At 43.1% G+C, this 25,922-nt stretch overlaps 1 protein-coding gene and 1 long non-coding RNA gene across 6 annotated transcripts in view; one reads left to right on the forward strand and one right to left on the reverse strand.

Annotated features, from left to right (window-relative positions):
* LOC310885361 overlaps positions 1 to 10,716 on the forward strand; it is a 51,627-nt gene extending 40,911 nt beyond the window's left edge. For both annotated transcript variants that reach the window (XR_014574741.1, XR_014574742.1), the window contains 2 exons: positions 9,266 to 9,766; positions 10,241 to 10,716. This is a non-coding gene — a long non-coding RNA (uncharacterized lncRNA). The remainder of the gene's footprint in view (positions 1 to 9,265; positions 9,767 to 10,240) is intronic.
* The window catches only part of SIK2 (salt inducible kinase 2), a 49,822-nt gene extending 26,125 nt beyond the window's left edge, over positions 1 to 23,697 (reverse strand). For 2 of the 4 annotated variants that reach the window (XM_083808550.1, XM_083808549.1), the window contains exons 1-4: positions 23,464 to 23,697; positions 15,252 to 15,368; positions 14,371 to 14,434; positions 3,993 to 4,154 (exon numbers count right to left, since the gene is read on the reverse strand). In XM_083808550.1, the coding sequence (XP_083664676.1) occupies positions 3,993 to 4,154; positions 14,371 to 14,434; positions 15,252 to 15,368; positions 23,464 to 23,628 (508 nt within the window). In that variant the 5' untranslated portion in view covers positions 23,629 to 23,697. The other 2 variants (XM_083808551.1, XM_083808552.1) reach the window with 2 other exon arrangements.
* Positions 23,698 to 25,922: the final 2,225 nt, after the last annotated feature.

The following is a 25,922-nucleotide window of genomic DNA, read 5'->3' on the forward strand; positions in this document are numbered from 1 at the left end:
TCAATCAGCCTGGCTTCACAGAGCCACATGGATCTTTTGTTACAACAGCAATAGGAGCGAGCAGAGGAGATAATCGGGAGGAGAGAGGTACTGATAAAGGAAAGGTATGAGTGTGTTAGAAACAAACCTGACCCACTTCATGAACTGAATGCTGATCAGCCAGTTCTGACGTCAATGCATATTTTACTGTCCACCAGCAAGACAAGCCAGCACTACAACCTCCTTCAAAATAACAGTCTCCTACCTGATCTGCTTTGCACGCAGTAGCTTTATGATCAGGATGCAATGATTTCTGCAGACACATCTATAAAGCATCTTAATCTGGCAGTTTTGTGGGGCTGGAAGGACACGGAGAGAACCTCACTATTCCATCCCCAATTCTAAACTGCACTTTCTGCTCCCAGCTGCAGAGGCATCTCTTTGCATAGAAAACGAACAAGTTTTATCTGATGGCAGCACAGCTTATCAGCAATCAGCCACTGAAATCCAGCCCCTGCGATCCCTTCAGAAACCAGCAAAATGCAAAAGGTACATGAACAAACTGGCTGCCTACAGGCAACAACTTTGAGAAGAATAAAGGAGCTTTACCTTGCCAGTGCTAAAAACAAATTTCATGGAGAATGCCTGGTTTAGGAGTCTTCAGCTGGAACTTTCTCACTGGCCATTTTATCTGATTAAGACCATTTTTATGTTACATATGCTCAAATTTAAGTTTGAGGTTTTTGCTCCCAACTCCCTAATATCTTCTAGAAAATAACAGTATCAAAGCTCTCACCTCAAGTTCTTTATGCATCCCCTGCTTCTTGCCCAGTTACTAAGACTGGAATGAAAGATCCTCGGAATTCGATCTATCCTCTTTCTTTTAGAGCAGTATTAACACAAAAGCATTACATCTCAATCCAGCTTACTTGTTTAAGCATAAAAGGTGGCAGTCTCATCAGCTTATAGTTTTAGGAATGCTTACTTTTGCGTCTTAGCTGATTCTCCTACTAGCTGAAATACAGAGATAACTTTATGCATGTTTCAGTATTTAACTGAAAATGTTGTATTCTTAAAGTTTAAAAGCTACAGTAAAAGACTTAGAAGCCATCAGAATAAATCAAGAGATCCTGTGGAAGTTAAGAGGAGCCTGGAATGGCCATGAGTATCCACGTGGATTTCATAGCTGCTTGCAGTATTCAGCAAGGCACAGCCCCACACATAGCGCTGGGCCCAACGCAGACACCGATGCTGCAGAGCTTTCTATCAAAATAATTCATCAGTTACTGTGCTGTTTTTAAATTGCTAGATTAATTCTAATTAGAGAGTAATTCTAGCTATCAGAGTTGGGATCCTGGCTGCCCTTTGTTCTTGCACAATTTGATAAATGAACCATGAAGAATATGAGCCACTGGAAGAGACTGTTCTCGGGGACCTGTGCAATGCTGGCTAACTCCAAAATCTCAGATGAATTGCATAGAATGGTTTATCATCTATCTCCTTTGCAGAGAAAAATAAAATAACTGGTTTGGGACAACTCACGACAAAGTTTCTGGCAAGCTTAACTTTTCTCCAGTTACTTTATCACTGCAGCTGGACACGGGAAGTGCTATCAATCTGATAAAGCTCGACAAAGCTACGCGAAAGAAACAGACCATGTGAATCACCACTAGTTAATGTAATCATTTACATACAGACCATCTGTAATTAGCTTTCTGCAATACAGAGGTAGAGCACAAGAGCAGCCAAGAGGAGAAAAAGAGACAGCAGCAGCTGATGGAATCTGGTAACAACCATTTATCCGTGCTTTCGGTTATTACCGAGTCTCTGGAGAACCTGTGCATCGCAATTCCCCGTGACAGAGCAGTCGAGGTCTCTAACCTTTCCTTGGGTAAGAGGGCTCCTGAGATGCCTTTGAGGAAGTATTTTTGGGAGCCTGTGTTATGCTCGCACTGCAGTGTTCATGGAGGCAGGGAATGTGCTTGCCTACAGTGCTAAGGACATCCACAGAAGAGAGACCACTGATGAGGGCCCCGCTCCGTGACTTGTGCTTGGGCCACTCTGGTACCAAGTCCAGACATCATCTCTACCCTACACTGTTTCTTTTATTTTCTTCAGGCATCAAAAGCCCTAAGTAAGAACTCAAACTCATACCAGAACTGCACCTTCCTGCTACAACAGCTGTAAAATCCTTTTGCTTCCTACGATAGTAACTTTTAATATCATTACATTTCAACAGTAATATGAAACCCTCCAATAGAGAAAATTAAAAGATAGCCTTAAATAGCTTAATATAAAATCAAATAGAGGCTGCAGCAAAAACTCCCCTATTTATATAAAGCATTAAACAACAAAACCGTTTTTACTGCTTTCATGAACCTTCTGTAAAATTCCCACTCTGACATGCTAAAGAGCCATGAAATACAGAGCACTCGTCATCAAAGACCAGATTACTAGGCTTCCCTTTTTAGCTTCAGAGAATCTGTTTTATGCACCGTTCCTTCTGCCAAAACAAAACGCCTGACATTCAGATTTGACTAACAAAAATTAGCCTAATAATCTACTCAAATCACGGTTCTCCAACGCACATCACAATTTTCCTTAACCTTTCCCTTACTTAACCTTTCTGTAAACTCTTCAGCCATTAGAAAAACATGCTAGAGGTGGGAAGATGGGGGTACAGGAATGGAGAACGGAATGTTTCCAACGTACAGACAAAAGTAAAGGTCAATACAAAAGCAACAAACACATCCAGGATCTGGGAAAGCTGCCCCATTAATACATACACTGGTAAGAAATCCTTCTTAGTCCATCAGAAACATCACATATTATATCCAAAGATAACCCGTTTTGTGAGCAATGACTATAGGTTAAGAGGAGGATAAAATTCTTGCTCGAGCAATAGTTTTGATCTCAAAGGTGAAGCACTCATTGCAAAAGATCGTGTTGATTTCCCATTCTGATAAAGGTGACTTGAAAGAATTTAAAAGATTTTTCCTAAGGAAGAAGTTAATCCCCAGAAATAGATTGAATGCTTAGTCTTCCCAACGTCTTCTGTAGTATCACAGAGAAAGGGATGAATCTTCATGACAGATGCTAACCAATTAAACAGGTGCTAAATTTTCCTTCAAAATCTTTCGGGATGCTGTCTTCATACTCCGTAGATAAGAAGAAGCACATTTTAGAGATCTGCTGGTACGTTTAACACTTTTCTGTAGCCTTACCCTTACAGAAAACAAAGAGATCTAGATACATTTACAGTTCATCCATTTCAGAAATGCCAGAGAGGAAATTCAAGGGTAAAATAATCCAGCCGTGATCTATAACTCAGAAATGTTTCATCACTTCATCCTTCTCAGCCAATTGAAAGTCTATTCACACTTCCTTCTCTGAACTCACAAGCTTACACCAATACAAACCAGCTTCTTCCAGCAGTTAGTCTTCCTTTCCTGCTCCTGTATTATTGATGATTGAAGTTCAACAGTCCTCCAAATCAAGATGTTATCTAGCCTTGCCGTTTCAAGTGTCTCCAGGCTAAAGTCAGTATGGAAGGATTCGTGGAATTGTAATGAGTTGACAACCGACAAAATGATTTCCATTGCTAGCAACATCTGCTGTGTCTAAATTTATAATTAAAATGAAATCATGCATGCAAAAAGAAAAAAATCAATAAGCTTCCATTTTGAGTTTTTCTAACGTTGAAAGAAGTTATTTGATTAACTCTGTTTTAACCTGAACATCTGGCAGCATTATAGGCATGTTATGACACCCACAAAAAACGACTATAACTCTAAAAATTATTTCCTTTTTCCTGAAAGTATAATAGAGCTAATCTAGGAATTCTTTGAGCTATGTGCACTGTGATATCCATCGTGCAAAGATATTGTATGTATTATCACTCCGATTTTCTCTGCCTTAAGCACAGCAGGATTTCTTTGGTAGCATCAAGGGAATTGCTGGAACAACCTTCACAAAAATCGGGTGTGACTGAATATCATTTGCATTCTGGGTACCTGCTATTTTGATGTTCATGTTGTTGTCGAGCAGAAGATTTTCAGCCTTCAGGTCACGGTGCACAATCTTTCGGCCATGGCAATACTCCACTGCCGAGAGGATCTGCCAGAATTTGCGCCTGGCCTCAGACTCACTCAGACGGCCATGGCTGGCGAGGTAATCTGTTAAAATAAAGTCGGTTTAAACAGATTAGACAGCAAGCAGTAAGCCTGAAATTAAGTGATTTCTGTCAAATATACTCAAATGCATCAAATACTCAAAATTTCAGCCAAATTTCAGCCAATCCCAGTTTCCAACACATTATTTTTGCATTCTCCTCTCCAAAAGAGTAGGGACAAAAAAGCTGCTGCCTAGTGGAACTCTGAAACTCAACCTTTTATTCCTTCTTTTATGGTTGTCTGACTATTCTGACAAATATTTTCATATAACAACTCCTGTGGAATGAGGAATACTTGGAATATCTTGCTTCCCCATCACCAGGTGCTTTTCAGCCTCTCATTGATTCCCAGCAGCTTCACGCCACACACCTTCCTGTGAAGCCTCAACACGCTGTGTGGTGGCTAAAAGCATTTTTCCTTTGGAAATAAAACAAATAACCATAAGGTACCCATCCTGACCTCTCTCGTCTTCGTTGCATCACAAGCAGAAAGAACATTTTGTTTTCATATTTGATTATGTTGTAAAACTAATGTTAGCCCTGAAACAAATGATAGCTCTGAAGCTGAAGACGTCATTTATCCCCGAGAACAAAAACAAGCGAAGCAGCAGCTGTGTGAGTCTTGACAGAAACAGCTTCTACAGCCAGTTCTTTTCTTCCTCTTACAAGGCAGAAAAAGCAAAGAACCAGCCATTAGGATGGGTTCAGAATTGCCTCCTACATCCCACAAAGAACGCGGTTAATGGCCAAGGTGCAGGAAATTCACACAGGTGTGCTGCGCAGGGACGATGGGCAAAGGCTGAGCATATCTCCAACCAATTGCTGCAGCACAACTAGCACTGAAATTAAATAGAAAAACGGCAAGGAATGAGCTTATGTGATGAATTATAAGAGTTTGGTTCAGTTAATTTTTTTCCAAGATTAAAAAAGAAACAACAGATTTTGTTCACAAGATGCACAATAGGTACCCCTTTCTTTCTGTGAGATGACGGAGGGATGTGAGGCTATGCCATGGCCTCCTGCATCACACGACCATACGCACACACCTTCCATTACACAACTTGATACAAGCTCAGCTTTTAACCGTGAGGACAACTTACACGTATACGCAACGTGATGTTATCAGACATCACATGCAGAGGTGCTCTATCTGTGCTAATCACTTAGGTGAAACGTCCAGTCACGTAACGTAACCTGCCCATGGATCCCCATCCCTCTCCCCACATATATCAGAGTGGCTAGTAGGAAAAGAAACGCAGTTGGGAGCAGACTAGCTGGACAGGGCAATAACAGCTACCCGTGATCTACAATATAATGCACTTAAGTCACACACATGATGATCAATGACCCAATAAGCTTTTGGAAAAGCTTGCCTATGGACTGTTGATTTCTGCTTGGATAAATCAGAAAAGACAAAATTAAATTTATATAATCTAATGTTCCTAAAATAAGTTGGTACTTTGGTTCTTAATAACATTTTAATGTTGTTACATTAACTTGCAGTCCCACGTTTCATTTCCATGGCAGGTAAGCTTACTCTGTACTCACAGGGAGGTGATGAAGTGCAGCCTTATGAGTTACTGTATGAATACTAACCTTCCAAAGCACTAAAGACGATGGAAGGTGGTTTACTGGTATTTGGCTATAGCTCCTACATTATGACTAGAAGGGAAAGTTCGGAGCAAGGAAACTTTTTACATCCTGCAGGTTGTGTGAGAGCTTACTAGACAGTGAGCACATTCACTGTCAAACATTCTTCCCTGGAAATAGTTTAGAAAAACAACAGAGGGGAAAAAAAAAAAAAACAGAAAAAAAAGGACAAATGCAATTTAAAAACCATCAATAACAATGTAGCTGCTAGCTTATGATGCTACATGGAATAAGAATAAGCTGGCAAAGGACCAGCAGGAACACGAGACAACCAGGGTTGTGCTTTCAGTTACCTGTAAAGCTATGGAAAATTAGCCCAACTTAGCAGAACTACTTTGGACTCGTGTGTGTGCAAGACGACTGACTTCAGCATACCGCACATATATTAACTTTCGGTATAAACTAGAAAAAAATGCAGAGGAACAGCAGTACGAAGATGTGGAGGAACTGCGTCATGGCGTTGCTTGAGGAAGAAGAAAAGGGTTTGAGAGCCGTTGCCTATTTGCCAGGAAATCATCACCCAGTCCACGAAGCACACGGGAAGGCTGTTCATCTGGTTGGCAGGGCACAGCCACTGGTTCCATCAGGAGAAGGAGATTTCCTCATTGGCTCTGGATTACAGTTCTGCCACAAATGCTTACGTGACCCCGTGAATACCCCGATGCTGTACGGCACGCCACGGAAAGTGCCCACGGGCAGCTGGGCTGTTGTGCACACTGACACAGGACATGCAACAGAGCGCCACCGGGCGACACTCAGCTACCTAACCATTTTAAATTTGGGATTTAAAAAAACCAACCGTGTATCTTTTGTTTCAGCGATTTCACTGTGCTGTCAGCAGTTCTCCCGTACCATTTCAGCTCTACATCAGAGCGCTGAGCTGTTTGATTTGTTTTGGCATAGCCGAAGCCTTTCAGATTAGGCAAGCAAAACTTTTCTGTATTTTTTTATTTACAGCAACAATTTAGAACCAGCTTATCATTGGTTTAAGGCTACACTAATGGCATCTGAGCAACATGACAAAATATATCAGCAGTGAAACTATAACTAATAATTTAACATTTAAAAAAAATGATTGCAATATCTAGGACATATAAAATAAAACAGAAATGCAGTGATGACTTGAAGATTGTATCTCACTTCATTACAGAACACCAGGTAACAAATTCCACTTGAGGAGGCACTGTCCTCCCTTACTGGCATTACCAGCCAAATCACTGGAAGATTTCACCAGCCTGCAGGTACAAGCAGGATGAATGCAGTACTCTGAAAACGTGGAAGACTACAGCTCAAGTCTCCAACGTCAATAAACTGATTTTATTTATTTATTTTTTCCAATATGGACATATCTGGAGAGGGCTAAGAAATGGGAGACGGTGGAAGTTCTCTGAAGCAGAGAGCTGAGTTCAGTACTGACAACTTCAGGACATCAGCCTATGGGCTTCTCCACCCCACATTAACAACCTGCATGTCCCCAGTCTCACACTCCCTTCCTTCAGCATGGAGTCCTGTCTTGAAATGCTCTTTCAAAGCTAAGGAATACGTGAGGAAAAAACAAACAAACAAACAAAAAAAAAACACTGCTTAAACATGTTTAAATTCAATGACGCAAAACTAGGAAATTTATGAAATAAGTCTTAAAATAACTAAAATGTTTGAGCTGCCACCAGTCCCTTCTAATTATCATTTACGCAAAGGTCCCACGAACAGGACTCGTCATTTAGAGACCAGCTGGCACAACCATTTCAGTCTGAATTCAGTTAGCAGGTTAAAACAGCTACTTCTGCAAGCAGGAAAATGAACACAACGGAACGGAGGTTTTCGGTCTACCTCTGTTTACTTACAAGGATCTGTGACAAAATCCCTAAGTAAATGATTAATCATATCTTCCAAGCTAGTTACGTAACCTCAATGACCCAAAAAGGATCGTCGTGCCCAACACGATGCCAAAGCAGCAAGGTAGCACAGAATACCTGTTTTTGTTAGGTTGTATTTTTTTGTTTTGTTTTTTAAACTAACACAATATTGTTTATGGGTGTTATAGGTGCTCGTGATGTTTTCATTTAAGCTGTTCTGCTTTCTCTATGATAAACAGCTCATATCAAGCACACTAAAACCAGAAAGTACATTTCCAGTAAAACTTCACTGAAGGTGCACGTCAGCATTGTTATTACTAGAAGAAAGGACAAAGGAAGAAATATGCTGCTCAGGGGAAGGGGGCACAAACCATGAGAATTCTTGCAGAAATTAATAAAAACATGAAAAAAAACATTGTTGTTGGATTGTATAAGACCAACAACTTCACTGACCTTGGGCTCTTGTACATGACAAGTTCTTTGCTGCTACCTGGGCCACAAGGAATTGCTGCTACCGCGTGCTCCAGGCAATGGCATATTGATAATTGAAGAATTGATAATTCTGAATTATATCATCACTCATATGGTTTAAATAAGCATAGCAATCATTAATAAACCATCCTGTTAATATGCTCAGTAAAACAGGCTTATTTCAAAGATGCTTTCTTGGGAGATCTCAGTTGGAGTATAAGAACAGAGACCTCAGCTGCAGTACAATCATTTCAGCAACCCTCACAAACATTTTTAAGCACTTTGTTCGATCTGATCTACAAAACCTGCAGATCTAAAAACTCTCCTCAGAGCTTCTAACCTGCCTGGGTCTTAATGCCTTTTCAGCTGGTTTAACTTGGCAAAGCACGAGAACAAACAAAAGCCTGGCAGCAAGGGGAGATCATAATATTTGCAAGCAAAATATCATTCAGTCATGGAGTGACTGACAAATCACATGATGGCAAGGTGAAGTCAGATATCAAAGACACAAACTAAATTATACTGAATGCAAGCCAGCCCTGTAAGCTGTTAATCCATCCTTTGTTAGCAATGCAGCAAATACGTTAATGGACCTAAACGGTCATTTGCTTTCACAGCTTTAGCCTGTCAGGGCTCATTTAGAGCTTCCAAACCACTTTTAGCAATAGTCTCGGCCTTGCACTTTCCACCAAGTCCTGCAGCCTGCATGGAATGGGTAATTTATTCCGAAATACGCTACTTTATCTCCCAGTGAAGCAGAATACGCCAGGATCTACCTAAACAGGTGAAGTTGGTGCATGCAAGGATACAGTTTGTACATTAACTAGTTTCAGATAGGAAAGGCTGGGACATAGGCATGGCGCCAGCTCCTGGCTTTCAGCAATGACTTTAAGGCAGCTGAAATTTGCTAGAGATATTCTGCCACAGCAGCTCGAAGCTGGACACTGGTTGCACGTGCACAGCTCTGGAGCTAGCAACCAGGACTAACTTAGGTAAAGAGCAAAGCACCCCCTTGTCCTTTGCAAATAAAGAAATAGCAAAGCTACCTATGCCTTTATAGTTAGGTGAATCTCATCCTCATGTCATACCCTTCATCTACAAGTTTTAAGGTTATTTTTTTCCCTCTGTTTTTCTGTAGTGAGATAGAAACCAGAAGTCATCTTCGATTTAGCTGGATCCACAGCAGGCAGAAGCAGGACTTGTGCTCAAAAAGCAGCTTCCTGAGCAACCTTTCCAGTACCACAAAGTACACCTGTTTACTGGGTAAGTGAAACATGAAGACGGTATCCACTTCAAAACATGACTCAGAGACATTGTCTAGCACTGGCCAGTGCTTTTCACTGAAATGACTGTCCTTCAGCTAGGTGAACAATTGCGTATGTTTTTTACTTTGTATGTTCTCTCTGCTAGGGAGACAGGGACACACTGGAGAGAGCACAGTGAAGGACAATGAGGATGGTTAAAAGACTGGAGTGCCCGTCACACGAGGGGAGGCTGAGAGAGCAGAGGGCATTCAGCCTGAAGACCAAGCTCACAGGGGAATCGTATTGCTGTGTATAAATACTTGACAGGAGGAAAAAGAGAGTCACTCTTCTTACCAATACCCAGTGATACGACACGGGCAACAAACTGAAACAAGGTAATCCCATTTAAACATAAAATAAAGGTGTTTTTTATTTTTTTCCTCTGTGCATGTTGTCAAATGCTAGAACAGGTTGGTCAGAAAGATTGTAGAGTATTCATCCGTGATCCTGTGCAACCTGCTCTGGTTGACCCTGCTCTGAGCCACAGGGCTGGACTATACATTCCCTACGCATCCCTTCCAACCTCAACTATTTGGTGATTTGGGTTCAGCGTAAGACAGTCAAGACATCACTCATCCAGTTCAAGCTTAGTAAAGAATGACTATTTGCATATTACGGGGACACATTGCATTTCCAGTCTTATGAATGCCTATTAACACAAGTGATAATAATGGGTTAGAATTTCAGGTAAGGAAATCCAGATTATCCATGAGGAAGAATAATTGTAACTAAAAAAATTGTAACAAAAAACAAAAAAATCAGATCCTGCATATTCTTGTCTAACAAGGTTACGGTATCCCTCTTTCTAGAGACAGCTGATCCGGTGCCAAGGCTAGGACAAAACTGAGAGCTGCTCAAGCCTATTCCAGTCCAACTCTGCCCAAAAACATAAATGAAATTGTCCAGGACAAACTGCTAGGTAAGACTAGGATCTTACAGATACAGACATAATTATTAATACTCTAACAAAGGAAAGACATGCCCGAATGTCTCCTTTATGGAAAAGTGTTTCTGGAGAGACTGCAAGGTTATTGTTCACTGAAACAGGCACGGGATTCTGAGAAGCTGAAAACGTAAGTACAGAGGTTTATAATATCAAATGCCTCCTTAAGGATTGATATTGATGCTGAAATAGTCTAGAGTAGTTGGAAGATACTGTCGTCTTTATCTACTGAGCAAGGATACTGCAATATTGCAAAGTACTAGTTACAAGGGGAATCATTCTCTCTCTCTCTGTACTAGTGGCACAACGGCACAGCCTGGCACTAGCCCACTGCTCCCTGCAGCTTCTCTACACGGCAGCAAGTTCCTCCGTGTCTACTGCCCAGTTGCAAACAGGCTGAAGGTTGTAAGGAACACCTAAACAAATCAGGAAAGTCAGCTGTGAGATGTAAGATAACAGAAGTGGGTAGGCAAATATAGTTAAGCTGTTCTTCCCAGGACCATGCCTGGAAATTGAAATGCCTGCCTCGTACCTATGCTTTAGTCTCTCTCCTTCACACTTCCAGGATGTAGTAGGAAAAAAGGGTACCAGAAAAGTACATACATAGGTACAGTCACCCTCAGAAAATTGAAGGACAAGATCAAAGGAATTTTTCTTAAGTGTCAGCCAAAAGTAGCAAATTCCTTTAAATAGTTAAAAGATAAACCAGACAAAAGTCAAACAAGCTGTTAGTCTTGAACTCTTTTGGTTTTGGTCATGTTTACTGCTTTAATAATACACCTGTAGTGAGCATGCCAGACAGCAGGCAAGACGGGGTGAACTACTTTCACAGTAGAAGAAAAAAATCCTATCTGAAGCCTTGGATATTCATTTTCCCCTTGCTGAACAGTTGGGTTATTTTTAGGCTTAATAGTCAGCTTCACCCTCCACGGTCTCGATTTTTGTAATATAAAGAAAACAAATGGTCACTAATGAAAAACTAGAGAATTAGCCCTTCAGAATAGGTTGACTGTAATTAGTTTAGCTAACAGTTAATCTGTGTCTCAGCTGTTTAAGAGGCTTCAGGTGAGCGATGTTGAAGGTTACAAGGTGGTGGCTGTAAAGATATTAAAAAAAAAAGCAGAAACAGTGAGTTTAAAACTTTTTAGATCTGTAAAGTACAGTAAGCACAACTGAAACCTTTTTTTCAAATATTTTATTAAGTCTAAGGACTTGTTCTTTTTAAAAAAATCAAAATGTAACCACATTTGAAGTGCCTAGACTAAAAACAGCATTTACTGCAACGACATTAGCTGGCAAAAGGTAAAATTCACAACTGCTGAGTGCAGAAAACGTTACCGTAGTTATGAAGACAGCAAGGAATATCAGTACAGGGGATAAATGTAATCCTGTCCAGGAACCACCAGTCAGCACTATGAACTGATGGGTTAGCAGAACTGAAAAGCCTCAGTGAGGGCTAGCACCAGGCTACTCACAGTGATCCTGACAGTGTGACAAGGCATTAAGGGAACATTCACCCATCACAATCTACTGAGACCCATCCTGAAGAGCATGCTGAGCTCTTTACAGCACCTCATGCAAGGGGAAGGTCGGAAGGGACAAATATGCTCTCACAAATTTTCTAAACCACTGAGTTTTTCGGAGGAGTGACCACAAAGGCCAACTTCAACTTATTGGGTCTACTCTCTCTCTCTCTCTCTCTCAGCTCCTTCTGTAGTCAGAAAAGAAGGAGAGGCTCCTGTGGAGGGAGAGCTGAATTTCTGTAAGGCCTTGCTCTGAACCAGACCCCTGAGAGGCCTCTCGCTCCCCGCTGGTAACAGAAGGATCGTACAGGAAAATCTGCCCCAACAGACTGCAGTTTGTCTTCTTGGATATACCGACCCCACACCTCATCGGCTTTTCAGGTAAAAACTTAAATTTTGCCACAAACCTAGAGTTTTTTTTGTTGTTTTAAATCTCCCTCAAGTGCAGTTGAAGGTCAGTCAAAGAACAAACCTGAGCACAATAGTTAAATGATGCCAGCAGGCCGATTAACTGAGGTAACAGCAGGTTCCACAGGTTTCTAATCATCTTGCTTCAGGAGAGAAAAAGTAAAAACCCCCAAACCATGAAGACACACAGCAAAATGTTAAAAACCTCAAAGACACTTGGGTACAGAACTCCAGGGGACCATCCCACTGTCTGCTGTTTGAAAACTAATGGTGGAAAAGTGAGACTATTTCATAACCTGTTAGTCTGGAAGTGGCAAATCCAGCACACACAATGAAGGATCAGGATGGGAAAAAGGAAAACATCATGTAGTTTGAGTCTCCTTTCTACTTCTGTTATATTTGTTTGTTTTTTAAACACTACCCCAGATTTTCTCTACTTCCAAGTTACGTTGAAGCTGCCCTGGACGCGATATCCTGCTTATAACAAACAGTCCAAAGATAAGGACCTAAAGGTGAAAAAAAAAAGAAAAGATAACCAAGAAAACAAAGAAGGGACTTTGAACATTTGATTTGTTTCCATGAAATCCACCCCGTCCCCCAGTGCAAAAAATGAAAATCAGCCATGCTCCACCTCTTCTGCTCTCCAATCACCAGGGCCCTCCAGAGGGGCCCTGGCGGCATTCGTAAGGCAAACAACACACCAGTATTTCAATCTCTTATCCTGTTTTCATTGCATATTATCTCCATCTCTCACAAGTTACAGGAAGATGCTACATAAAGTCTGAATCACACATCAGCATGATTGTCTTTCCATAACAGTAACTGCGCAATTTTTCCAAATCAACAAGAACATTAGTGCTGCTTCAGACATCTGAGTTCCTCCAGGAATCTCTTCAGATTCCTGTTGGTTTACTCTACAAACAACACACAACAGTTCATGAGCAGCATGCATCTCAACAGTGCTCTTTCCTCTCCAACTACCAGCTTTCCGAGACCTACACTCAAATATTGCTAACAAATAATGTGGCCAAACAATATCAGAATGGGACCAACGTTTTCAGGATGAGTTGTGCTGGCATTACATTGTCCAAGCAGGAACACGTACCTGGAAGCGCTATTTCTACAGACAGGTCTCACCGCCTCGTTCACACAAGCCCAAGGGTCACCAGCCTCCAGTTCCTCTCTCTCTGAGTATAATCCCTTCACTGCTGTGTTAAACCCCCAGCTGGTAATGGCACGATGGAGTTTGATCATCAATAGATGATCATACACAGTTGTTGGTCTCCCACTGCGCTGATGGGATAAATCTGTTTGCATATTGCTACATTTTGTTAAATTAAGCTAAGCCTGACTGCCTCACATGACAAATACCCATCTTGTTTCCATCTTAGATGAAAAATGAACTCAGTGTTAAGAAAGACAGGGAAAAGTGAGTCAACTGTACTGTGCACATGCTACGTTACATTGTGAAACAAAAATCCATGATTTTTTTTTCCATTTCCAACAAACTCTCAGGTCAAACCCCACTGTCTCACTATAGTAATTTACTACCCCAGTCACTTTGCCTTTGCTTCACTCCTGGAAACATAGTTCTTGCTATTAAATAGCACTTCAATGCTTCTATCTACCACCACGAAAGACAGGTCACTTTACTCAGTAGGTGCCCAACAAAACCTGATTAAAAGCCGTTGTAACTGAATCTCTCCCCATGCAAATTCATATTTCATCACCTCTTCTGTCATTTTTCAACTATACCACCACCCTCACATTTTGAAGGTGAGACACAACAATGTATGTTCCAGATCAAAAGCGTATTAATTCCAACTGTACAGCAGCTAAGTCCCTTTAGAGCAAAAATTTATGTTGGAAACTCAAACTGTAATGTTTTTTCCTAAAATTTTTAGTTCTAAAAAGTGCAGCAGTGCCAGTTGTCACGTGTTTTTCTAGACAGAGAAAGGAAAATTACATGCTAGAATAAAAAGAATTCTTGGGCAAAATAAATACAATTGACAAATTGCAGATGTTAAAGGGATAAACTTAACAATTGAAACATTCTCTTGCTTACCAAAAATTTCTCCATTTTTGGCAAATTCTGTCACAAGGTACAGCATGCTTTTGGTCTCCATCACCTGTTGATAGAGAAATTGTACATTAAACAACTTGTAGGAAGAGCAAAAAGCAAACTAAGCCACAAGAGTACTTATTTTCATAGTTTTCTCCCGGTAAAGAGGTTAAAGTCTGTCTTGCACATACAATTATCACAATTTTTCAATTTGTTTCTTCACGTTACCTCAGCAATTTCAAGGGGAGCGTTCGCACAACAGAAACAAACCTACTGAAGAACTAGTTATCTGTCTTCTAGGAAATGCACTTCAAGATTAAGTCTTTGGGTAGCTCTTGCTTGGTACGTGCATTTACAACACAAACAGGTTTGCAGAGTCTGGATTGAAACATCCTCATGTTATCCAAAGATAAGAAAAGCTGCAAGTACTCCTCAGTTTGCTCTCTCAGCCAAGGCTCGACCAAAGAAAACCACGACGTCCTCCACAGAGATCCTTCTATCTCGTGCTTGTTGTAGACATCACGTTGAGTATTCCCACCCTGCTCTAGCTTACATTGTACCTTTTCTACTTAAATGCATCAAAGTTTCATCGCCAGGTATTTCAAACTCAGCTCTTTCACTAACATCACATTTGCAACTTTCTGTGTATTTCATGCAGATTTCACATACTTTTTGGTATCTAACAAGGGCAGCCTAATTGCTACAGTAGAATGATCAAGACCACAACTGATGTGCTTTCAAAAACGTTAAACGTTCATCCAATGCAAATCAATTCCAGAAAAGCTGAGCTTGTCTCAGACTGCTGATCTACAAGAAGACAACAGTGCGAACTCTTCGAACAGGAGGAGAGAGGAGGAGAAGGGAAAGGACACTGCTAACCGTACCTGGTAGAGCTTTATAATGTGTGGGTGATCGAGCATCTTCATTATCTGCACTTCTCGGTAGATCTTCTCCAGATTCACAGCATCCAGCTGAGATTTGTCAATGATTTTTATTGCCACCTGCAGCCAAATAGCAAAAGTGAGATTAAAACTCTCCCCACAATTTATCAGCAGCAGGTGGGAACAACTGAGGACACAAAGAAATGTTTTAAAAGACAAAAAACTTTTTAGAAAGTCTAATGATATCCATTTCTAGGGTCAAGGTAGTCAATTTGAATTCCACAAATACAAAAGTGGTATTTGAAAGAGAGAAACTGTTGGCTCAACACAAAGAATCAAAACATAGTGGATCCAGGTAGTTTCAACTGTTATATGCTTGCTTTAATTTCAGTTAATATGGTATTATAGAGGGACAACTGCAATTCATCCATTCAGGGAAAAACCTCTATGGATACGTCTGTCAGTCAAACCTCACAAACAGGTCTCAGGTAGTTTACAAAAAGAGATCAGGGTCCTACTGACTATTTTTAGTCAATATCTGCAAGGTGAATTACAGAGAGTGACACTTGCTTAGGAGACCAAACATTTTAAACAGGAAAGAGTAAGAAACAAAACATTTTTTTAAACCAAGAAGCAAAAATATAGCTGCTAAAAATCACACAAATGATTACAATACTAAGTATTAAATGTGAGATGGTGTTTATTCACCCTGAATATCACATTATTAATGCTGAAGCAGGAGCAAACAATGTAAATCACACAAATGCTTCCAATTATAACTGCATTTCACAAGGTATTGAACTATAGGAGACAGCTGTTATGCAGGAGACAAAATCCACAGGAGGTGAACCTCATTATCTCCAGCAAGGCTGATTATGGACCCACCTGAATTCAGATTTAACTCTTTACTGACTTCATTTCAGTATGCTTTTCCTTGACAGCCTCTTCAGAGGTCTGCTTGTCTTCCCGAAACACCAGAAAAATAAGATTCTGCTATGAGCAAGTAAACTGATCTAGCCTTGTGGTCAATGAAGAGCGTTTGGTTTTAAGATACAGGATGCACTCCTAGTTAGATGAGGCAGAACAAGGTTCTGTTTTTCAAATCAAATATTTTTAATGGATTTGTTTTTAAACAATGTTTGATTAATGCAGAATTCACTGCCACTCAGTGAACTAGATTCATCAAAAACAATATGTTTTTTAATGATGCATTAAAGATAAAACAAAGAAACCTAAAGTTCCATATCCCTCACCATTAAACATTGAACTGTTCCATGGCCTTTATTTTTCAAAGCTTAGCAGTGGACACTTGGGAAGAAAGCACTGAAAGTGCTTTTCAAGCGCTGCCTGCTGACCTCCTCCTCCCCAGCTCTCGTCTTCCATCCCCGCATGACATGCGCCAACTCAGAGGATCCTGATGCCTGATCTTGTCAAAACACGCTTTCCCTTCACAAGGTGTCTCGGAAATGCCTTTGTCTCCTTTCACAACGTGCTCCTGCTAGCTACCTGTATTTGCAGCACCTCCCCTGCCTGCTCGCGCACGCCGTAACGCTGCACGCTGAGAAGCGTACAGGAACCGTAATGCCCACAACAGGTCCTAAGAGATTTTGCATCTCCTGTTAAAAGTTTGTCATTTCACTCAGAAGACAACACTCTTAAAGAACACAAGTAAACACAGATAACCTGCTTCTGTTCTGACCTGACACCCTCCCGTCCTACTCCTCTTCCTTCCAGCTGCACCACCTTTTTGCTGTCTGATGCTCAGTGCGCACACAAAGCTGGATCATAAAGGCCTGGCTTCACCCTTGCAAAGCAATGGGACAGGAGAGGAAGCAGAGCGGCGTGCATCGGACGGGGCTGTCCCAACCCACGGCTCCAGGCTCGCGCTGAGCCTGCTCCCCCGCAGCTCCTCTCCCTGCAGGTCCCTTCGCTGGCCCAGGCAGAGCAGCAAACTGCTTCCTTTTTTGGCCTGACTTCATGCCGTGTGGCGGCAGAGGATGCAAACCATCATTCCTACAGCTTACAGAAAACCCACCACAACCCCCCCCCCCTTTAAATCTCCCTAGCCTAATGTAAGATCACACCTAATAAACTGACTGTTTTTTTTCCGGGCAGAATTTATTAGCCCAAAGAAATCCCTTTGCTAGAAAGTTGCAAAATATCAAAGAAATCAAAGCAAACCACTGAAGTCAGACCAAGTTCTTAAACATACATTAGGAAATATTTATTAAAAAACAAACCACGTGTCCCATTCCCCCACTTCTTCTTATTTATTTTCTGCTGCCTCTCTGGAACCAACCAGAGACACAAGACGGTTTCTTATTCCTTCTCCACATCTGCCCTGCTTTACACCTGTTATTTGGGTGACCTCCAAAATTAAAAGAAATGGAAACCACTCTTTCTTATTTACAAGCCAATTAAAAGATTAATCTGGGGCAATCTCGCATTCCCATCACAAACCAGTAATGCATCTTTCAGTCGAGCAACAAGCTGTCTCCCATCTTGGGTAGATCTGGTGTTCTGGACGGTCCAAATGCCTTCTTCATCAGCCTACTGTAATGCAATAAAATCTTGCTGCCTTGTTCGGTATTTAAACTTTACTGGCACCCTAATTAGTGATTTACACAGCGTCAGTCTCGCTAAATTGAGGCATTCACAGCAGCTTCTTTCTTCACCTCCAGGAGCTGGACTCGATGATCCTTGTGGTCCCTTCCAGCTCGGATATTCTGTTTCTCTGAGTCTTCACACAGACAGCACAGTGCAGAAACCTTGCCTAAAACCCACAGCACTTAACTTCTGGACTGCCCCTGCTCCGGTCCATTTAATTTCTCCTTCGTCTCACTGAGCATTTTCATTTCTGAAACTCTCTTAAAAAGCAAGGAAAAAAAAAAAGAGTAACTTTGAGTAACTTTCTCTTATTTACTCTTCTTGCACATAGGAATGCATGCAGTGCAGAGAAGCTAGTAAAAGCAAACCTACACAGGACTTCAAATAAAAGAGGCTTGGTCTAGCGTGGAAGAGAAAAAAAAACAAAAACAAAAACAGTGAGACTGCAAAGTAATAAATTAAGAGTTTTTTGGACAATTTGAAGGAAGTAACAGCAGCCCACCCTCTGGGGCTCTTGCTGAACTTCTTTCTATCCATCGTACTCCCACCAGTTGTTCGATGGACATAAATATTTTTTCTTCCTTCTCCTATACCTCTGACCCCCCAGAGGAGGCAGGGGGGGCTCTGCAGCTCGCAGCTTGCTGTTGCCACTTTTTCCAACGCAGCTCGACTCCCACCACCTCATCCTATTGAAGCGATCTAGCTTTGCAAGTACACAGACTCTTGGCGTTTCTTCCAGTATAGTTTGGCACTTCCACAGTTTGCTCTTAAATTTTAAGTATTCCTTTTACTGAAAGTATAAATATTTCAAATACAGCCTGTTACCACTTCCAAGCCGGTCTCCCGACGTCTGTTGCCAGCTTTCTCCAGATACCACGCACAACTCGGAGCGCTGCAGCTCCCAGCTCCTAACATCCGCAAGTAGTTCCAAGCGGCTTTTAACTTTGCTGGCCCAGATTACAAAAGTATCTATTGCCCCAGAAAAAAAACTAGACAAAACTCATTTCTCCTTCTTCACTTTTAAAGATTAAATACTTCCACTGGACGTCTCTCTCTAGGATATACATGAAGACATGGATGTGTTTTGTATCCACCTTAGCTCAATCTCAAATATCTGAAGTAATCCTAAGCACAGTTCTCCACTAATCAGGAATATGTTATTTGAGATGCAAGAGGAAGTCAGGCAAAATAATGAAGAGTAAGCCGTATTTGCACTTTAAATAGGGTTTTAATTAAAACAAAAAATACATTAGAGCAAACCGCATTTTGCCTTATAATGTGGAATTATTTGGTACTATTAAGCAGTTGTTTTTTTGAACACAGAGTAAAAGCGTGTGGCTACTTGAAGAAAAAAAAAGGTATTTGCAATCCTAGTACAGCTCTCAATGTGCATATTATGTACATGCACACAGTGGCAGGCTTCTATGTGAAAAGAAGCACAGGAGCAGCTGGCACCGCTGCTTCTGCAGTCAAATGCAGATGAGATATCTCAGCCTATTCTCAATCTTCAGCTCTCACGCATCTTGTCAGGTCCCTAGGAGGTTTAGAGAAAAAGCACTTGGAAATACTTAAAATCCAGCCACTTCTTCACAACGCCACGGGAAGGAACAGTGCATTCAGCAGCAGCGGCTCGTTTTTGTCCGTAATCTCAGCTGTGTCACGATGACAGGAAAAGGGGAAGTAATTCTTAGAGGTGGAGAAGCTGCTTCAGGATGGGGAAGAGTTTCCTAAATGAAAAGTGTGTTTTCTTCCTGAGTATACAGCTTGCTAACAACTGCTGGTGTCTTACCGAGATGCTGCGGCATCACTTTGATCTTCTGAAAGCAGTGCAGAGACTGACTGCACGCAGCAATGAATTCTCCTTTCTCTACTATGCTCAATCATCACCTCAACATGAACAAACCGACTTAGCACATGCCACATTAAGGACAGTTACACAGATTCTGTGATTCTAGTGTTTATTTTTATTTTTTTAAAAAAAGGTTATCACATCTCCTAAAAAGAAAACAAAAAAATACGAGCAAACATGACATATGAATACGTACTCCAAGACAACTTCAAGGTCACTAAAGAAAAAGAGAAAAGCAGAAATTCTGTTAGCCTGTTCCTTCCCTTCTCTTCCCCCCTTGCCCATTTTTGCTGCTTAAAAACTTACAAACGCTGCAAAGATATGTTTGAATATTATTTATTTTTGATTTAGAAAAAAAAATATTAGGAATAGCACACACTTCCTTCCCTCTTTTGCTAGAGAGCTAGAGAACTGGAGTTTGCTCAAGCCTCATCTGGCATCTGGGAACTGAAACTGTCAAGCAGCAAAGCTTGTTAGAAGAAAGTTGCTCTATCCTTCAGCTGCTCCAGGTTTCAATTTCCATTGGTTTTGCATCATCCGTTTAATTCTCTAATCAATCTTTCCAAGAACATCCCCCCAGCGTGGCCTGACAAGTTAACACACAAGAGGAAGTTTGTCCACGTCGGTGTAAGCTTTAGGGTTCACCCAGGTTAGAGAAATTCGGACCTGAGCTGCTAACCCAATGCATCAAAGAAGTAAATAAGAGGCATTAGAATTAGCAAGCGTCCTTCTGCAATCTGGTGCAACTCCAGTTTGCAACAGTGAAGGGTTTGGCTACCAGGGGTGCTTGAAGCGTTACCTGCTGGAGGCTGCAGCCCGGTGTACCTGCGGGGCTGCTCTGCTCTGCCTGCACAAGCGCGTTCCTCCTGTGCCCCTTGCGACACATCCACAGAGCCCACGGCTGCAAACAGATCTGCACCCGGAGTCTTTTTTGGCAATAGCTTCATTTTCCCACTGAATTACTCCACTAAGCCAAACCGCCGGCTGCACAGCGCAGGGAGCTGCTCCCCCTACTTTATCACTCACTTTTAGGCGTTCCTCAGCGCAGGCACTCGCACGGAAACCAGCCTCCCGTCTCCTACCAGGAGCTGGGACTTCTCAGAGACAAGTATGAATCACCCGTAACATAACAGAGAGCTGAAAGCATCACTGTGCCCCGTGAGGAACTATCAGTCGGAAGGGTTTAATTTGCATTTGAGGAGCAGCGGCCAGCGCTCTCCCGGGGGTGACAAACCCCAGGGGATGTTAGGTGCAGAGCTCTGGGGTGCGAGGGACGTGATTCTTCCACGCAGATCATTCGCAAAGACTTGCCATCATCCTTAAAGTGCATTGCTTTTTGCTGCCTTCACCCATTCTCAACAGCAAGCAAAAGCTTCTTGCTACCATTCATATTTCACACCTCATCGTATTTCACTAGAAGCAAACATACACCTTCCTCAACTTCATGTTTCCAATCACTTTTGTTGCCTTTTCTTAGTCTCTCCTCCTTCCAAGGGAAAAAAAAATGCTTATTTGTGTACGTTTCATTAACAAAAGTTACTCTGAGATCACAGGATTTCTTGGCAACGCGATAAATAAGCATGGCAGGAAAACACGTGTCATTAACTTAAATGGCAACAAACACAAACAGGCAGCAAAGCAAAGGTCACATTCAGCCACGCAGTCCCCTCCGAGGCACCCGGCATGGTCTGTCATTACGGAGGGTCACTACGAACACATACTGAATCCCCCCCACTTTCGTCAACTTTCGCGCTTCTTTCTGTTTGACTATTTAATCTTGCAATTTCATTGTTCCATTAATGTAGGGTTCAACGTGCAGTTTCTGGGTTTGTATTCACACAAGACAGGGTAGGAGATGGTATCTTTTGCTTCAGGCCTGGTTTCTTTTTATTTTGACCTATGTTTCGCTAACAATTTATGGCTACTATATTTACCTTTTTCAGTTCAAGTTACAATTCCATATTCTGATAAGTGTATTTTCCATAAGAAGGATGGATTCTTTACAGGCTCCCTGAATTATGACCTTTCAAGATAGTAAGATGCCATCTTTTCTTTTAATCTGACAGTTGCTGGCTAGTCAGAATGTAAAAAAGCAAGCAAGTATTATCATGTGTCAAAGCCATCTAAAACGCGGTTTCCAAGTACCTACAGTAAAAAGGCCAAACAACAGGTTTGGGATTCGGACAGTTCAAACAGGAAGATTCAAGAGGATCTCAGAGAGTGGAAGAGCTTCTTTTAAGGACTTTCTGAGCAGGTCTCAAGAGCAGCACGCTGCAGATCTTCCTGCAGTACGGACCTGACGGTGAGTTTGTGCCAGAACCTAGCAGCTGCATATTATTCCACTGGAACTTTAACAGAAGCTGTCCTACTCTGCACACAGATGAACTGAAAAGTTCGCAACCCAAGAAACATAAACTACAGTTCAGAACAAGCCTGGAATAAGAACAGTCTTCCACCAAAAAGAGCATAAGCAGGACTTGTACTTTCCTACGCGTGCAGTCAGCTAACACTAAATTAAGTGAAGTTGGCCCAGCCTTGAAGCACTTATTTGAAGTAGTTCTTGGCTAGAATTAGTTTCCCCTGACATCACCAGAAGTGATCTTGATAGGGTTCCTCTTCCTCAAAGACTGTGTGAATACTTCCAGCAACTACCTCGGCTAAGTTCCAGGCAACGTGCTTACACCTCCGGCTGCAGAAAGTCAGCGTAGCTGTACTGAGAAATGGAAGACCTGGATGCAGACCCCTAACACAGGGGAATCTGCTGTGAAAATGGTGCAGAAAAAGCTGCAGAGCAGAGCCTTGGCTCCCCAGATAAAGGAAAGCTGGGTGACAAAAGTCAAGCTCGCACTGACTGGGATGCACGGGAATTTAGTGGTTTCTTAAGGTGCAGGTGGGGAAGTCACGCTGGACCGGGGAGCTGTTAATGGCCAACAAATACACGTTCTAAAATGCCAATTAAGACTTGAGATTAAAGTTTTTATGCCCATTGCGCAGTCTGCCAGGGAAACGGGAGCTGCAGAGTAAACAACCACCTACAGCCTGCAAGCGAAGCACTTCGAAGTTTGGCGTGTGGCAGCCAACTCGGAGCGGAGCGCCCCAACGCCGCGAGGTCTTCGCTCAGCTCCCCGGCGATGGCGAGGAAGGATTTAAGGGCGATTGCCGCTTTGTTGGGCGAGCGGAGAAACAAGAAATTGAGTATTTGGGATGCGACGCTCGCCTGGCGCGGCACGGCGAGAACAATGTGTTTGTTTTTGTTAGAAGTCCAAACTAGGGGCGTTTTTTACTGCTGCAAGGAGCGAGCTTACCACCTAAGCGCCCGGTAACCGGATCGTTTCGGGTGTTTTCAGATTACTGACCTCAAAAAATTGGATTTTGGGGTTTTGTCTGCTCACCAACCCCTTCCCCCCGGTGCAGGGCACTGCGGGCAGCCCTTCCCCGCAAAGCACCGGGGCCGCGGGGCGACCCCAGCCGCTGCCCCGCGTCCCCCCCGAGCTCCGGGGGTCGCACAACGGGACCGGAGGGGACCGAGCCCCCCGGGGGGCACCGAGCCGGGGGAGAACCGAGCCCCGGAGGCGGGGGGGCACCGCCCGGAGCCCCCTCCCCAGGCCGCGGGGCTGCAGGCCGCGGGGGATACGGCGGGGACCCGTCCCCGGGAGGGGGCACCATGAGGGGACCGGGAGGGACCGTGAGCACCGGGAGGGGAGGGACCGAGGGAGACACCGTGGGGACAGCGGGGAACACCCGGGGGTCTCCGCTCACCTCGCTGCGCGTGATGCGGTGCCTCGCCAGCTTGACCACGGCGAAGTTGCCCTTGCCCAGCGTGCCCTCGATGTCGTAGAAGCCCACTCGGACGGCCCCGGCCCCGGCCCCGCGGGGCAGCGGCAGCAGCGCAGGGGGCGGCCGCCGGGGCTCGGCCATCACCATGCTGGGGGCGGCGGCGGCGGCTCCGGCCCGGCTCCGGCTGCGGCCCCGCGGCCCCGCCCCGCCCCTCCTGGCCCTGCCCCCCCCCGGCCCGGCCCTGCCCCTCTCGTCACGGCCCGCGTCAGCCCGGGCGCGGCGTCGCCGTGGCAACCGTGGTCAAAATGGCGGCGGGTGGGGAATTGGGGGGGGAAGAGGGGGAATGGGGGAATTTGGCGTCGCTTGGTGGCCCTCCTGCAGTGTGCTTCACCAGAGCCCTGCTGCTGTGTGCAGTCACCGTGTTGTCAGCGCCCCGCTCATCCCCCAAATAAGCCCTGGCGGTGACTAAGCGGGGTTAGTCAGCCATCCACCCTTCACGGTGATGGATGGGTACGTGAGCAAGCTCCCCGTAATCCTGCGTGCACGGAGCATGATGCAATCCCGAGCTGCTGCTTGTGAAACTTCCCCCCTGCTCACCTACCTGGCAACGCCTCGTGTCGGTTCCAGAAATCCCAAACACCAACCAATCAATCATTCCAGCACGAGGCAAGCGCACGATGTTAAAAGTAGCTTTTTCTTCTAAATCCCTACGTTGTGCTGCTCTGTACCAGGCGAAAAGGGGCTGACAGAAGAACAAAACATTGCCTGGTACTCGTTCTCAGTCACATACATATCTATACAAAATTGTAGTAGTCAAAAATTAACTTTATTGCTGCCCGCTTTTATCCATGTAAAACTTCACAACATCGGTCCAGTATCAATTATAAATTATTTTTCATTTGCAATAGAAAACTTTCTTTGCAGAAACTTTCTCGTGCCGCACAGCATAATGTCATTTCTGGCCCGAAAATTCAGGTTGCAAAAGCATTTCTTCATGCCGCTGCTGGAGGAACGGCAGTCACAAAACCACTCTTTGTACAGAGCCACTGATGGCTTTTGCTGTGTTTCAAAGAAGGTAATTCAAGTGCTCATCAGAACAAAATATTTTTTTTTCTTGGACAAAATAAGAAGAGCACGTCCAGGCAATTTTCAACAGCCCAATGACACCAACTGTGGAGCACACTTGCCCTCTAGTGGCCGCCGCTTCTGCCACATAACACTGCAGCTATGGTGCTCTACTAAACAGATGTCAGAGATCAGAAAATTACCTTTTCCTGACCCAGGTAGCTCATTGGAACAAAAGCACTGCAGACAGCCAAGCGAAGGAACGCACACTTCTCTGCCCAGTAAGATTTTATAGTACAAGGGAAAAAAAAAAACACGATAAAGGCTTGAGATAAATCTCCCGTGGGGATTAGGCACATAACCCAACGCTATCCTTTAAAGGTAACTTTAAATTTTCTTAGCTGGTTTATCCTTAGTGTGATTTTAGGAGTGGATTTCAGCAGTGAGACTGAGAGTTTAACAGAATAGGTTTAAACAGAGAAGCAGTTTCCTTGTATATCCTGCTAAGGCTGTTTCATGGGAGATTTTCCTTTTACCAGGATTAAATGTGTAAACGCAATTCACATTCTTTCAGACCCACCTCTGGCAAGCACAGGAATGATGCCACCTATCTGTATTTCTACAGGCAGATGCTTTTAATTTCTTGTTTTCCTTTGTGCACAAAGTTACGTGCCTAACAGAGGTTAGAGTGGCCTGTGGTATACGGAAACAAAGCCAGGTTAAGAACCAGCACTGCCATCGATACCTGAAGTGGAGGATTAGATACGTGCATTCTTACTTTCACCTAATTCCAGTTCAGTCACTGGGTGGCATCACTTCTGTCAGAGTCTGTAACCTTGGGCCACCTTTCCGATCTGCAGAATGGGGATAAGACACAATGCTGAGGGGTGCTAAAGTATTCAATTTTTCTCTCTAGGGCCAAACTGGTACAAGACATTGTTCATCAGCAATGAAAACTCCAGTGCGTTAGAATGCTGAATAACCTCCACAGTGACTCAGTGGAAAAGCCATTTCTTGGTGCTTAAAATAAGCATAAGAATGCTTCACCATCAGTAAGACATGTTCCAGGCAAACAAACTGCTGCGAGAATGTCATGTACATGTTGAAGATTTTAAAAGAAGAGAAATCAGGGAGACAGACTTCTCGGGTAAGTTACAAGTGCTGGAGTACCCAGCAGCTGATCTTTAAAGCTTTCTTGTTTTGTATTTTAATTTTGGTGTCAATTTTCCTTGGTACCAATACCGGGTTGTGTAGGGGATTAAGCCACTGACAATAATAAGAGTTGCATTCAAGGAACTGCAGTTTATTACAAGCTGCTTCGTAACAGATTAGGGCAAAATTGTTCCAGATGGGAAAAGTAAAGCTGGCCAGAAAAG

Source organism: Anser anser, assembly GCF_964211835.1.
Source record: "Anser anser genome assembly, chromosome: 22".
In the NCBI taxonomy this organism is placed as follows: domain Eukaryota; kingdom Metazoa; phylum Chordata; class Aves; order Anseriformes; family Anatidae; genus Anser; species Anser anser.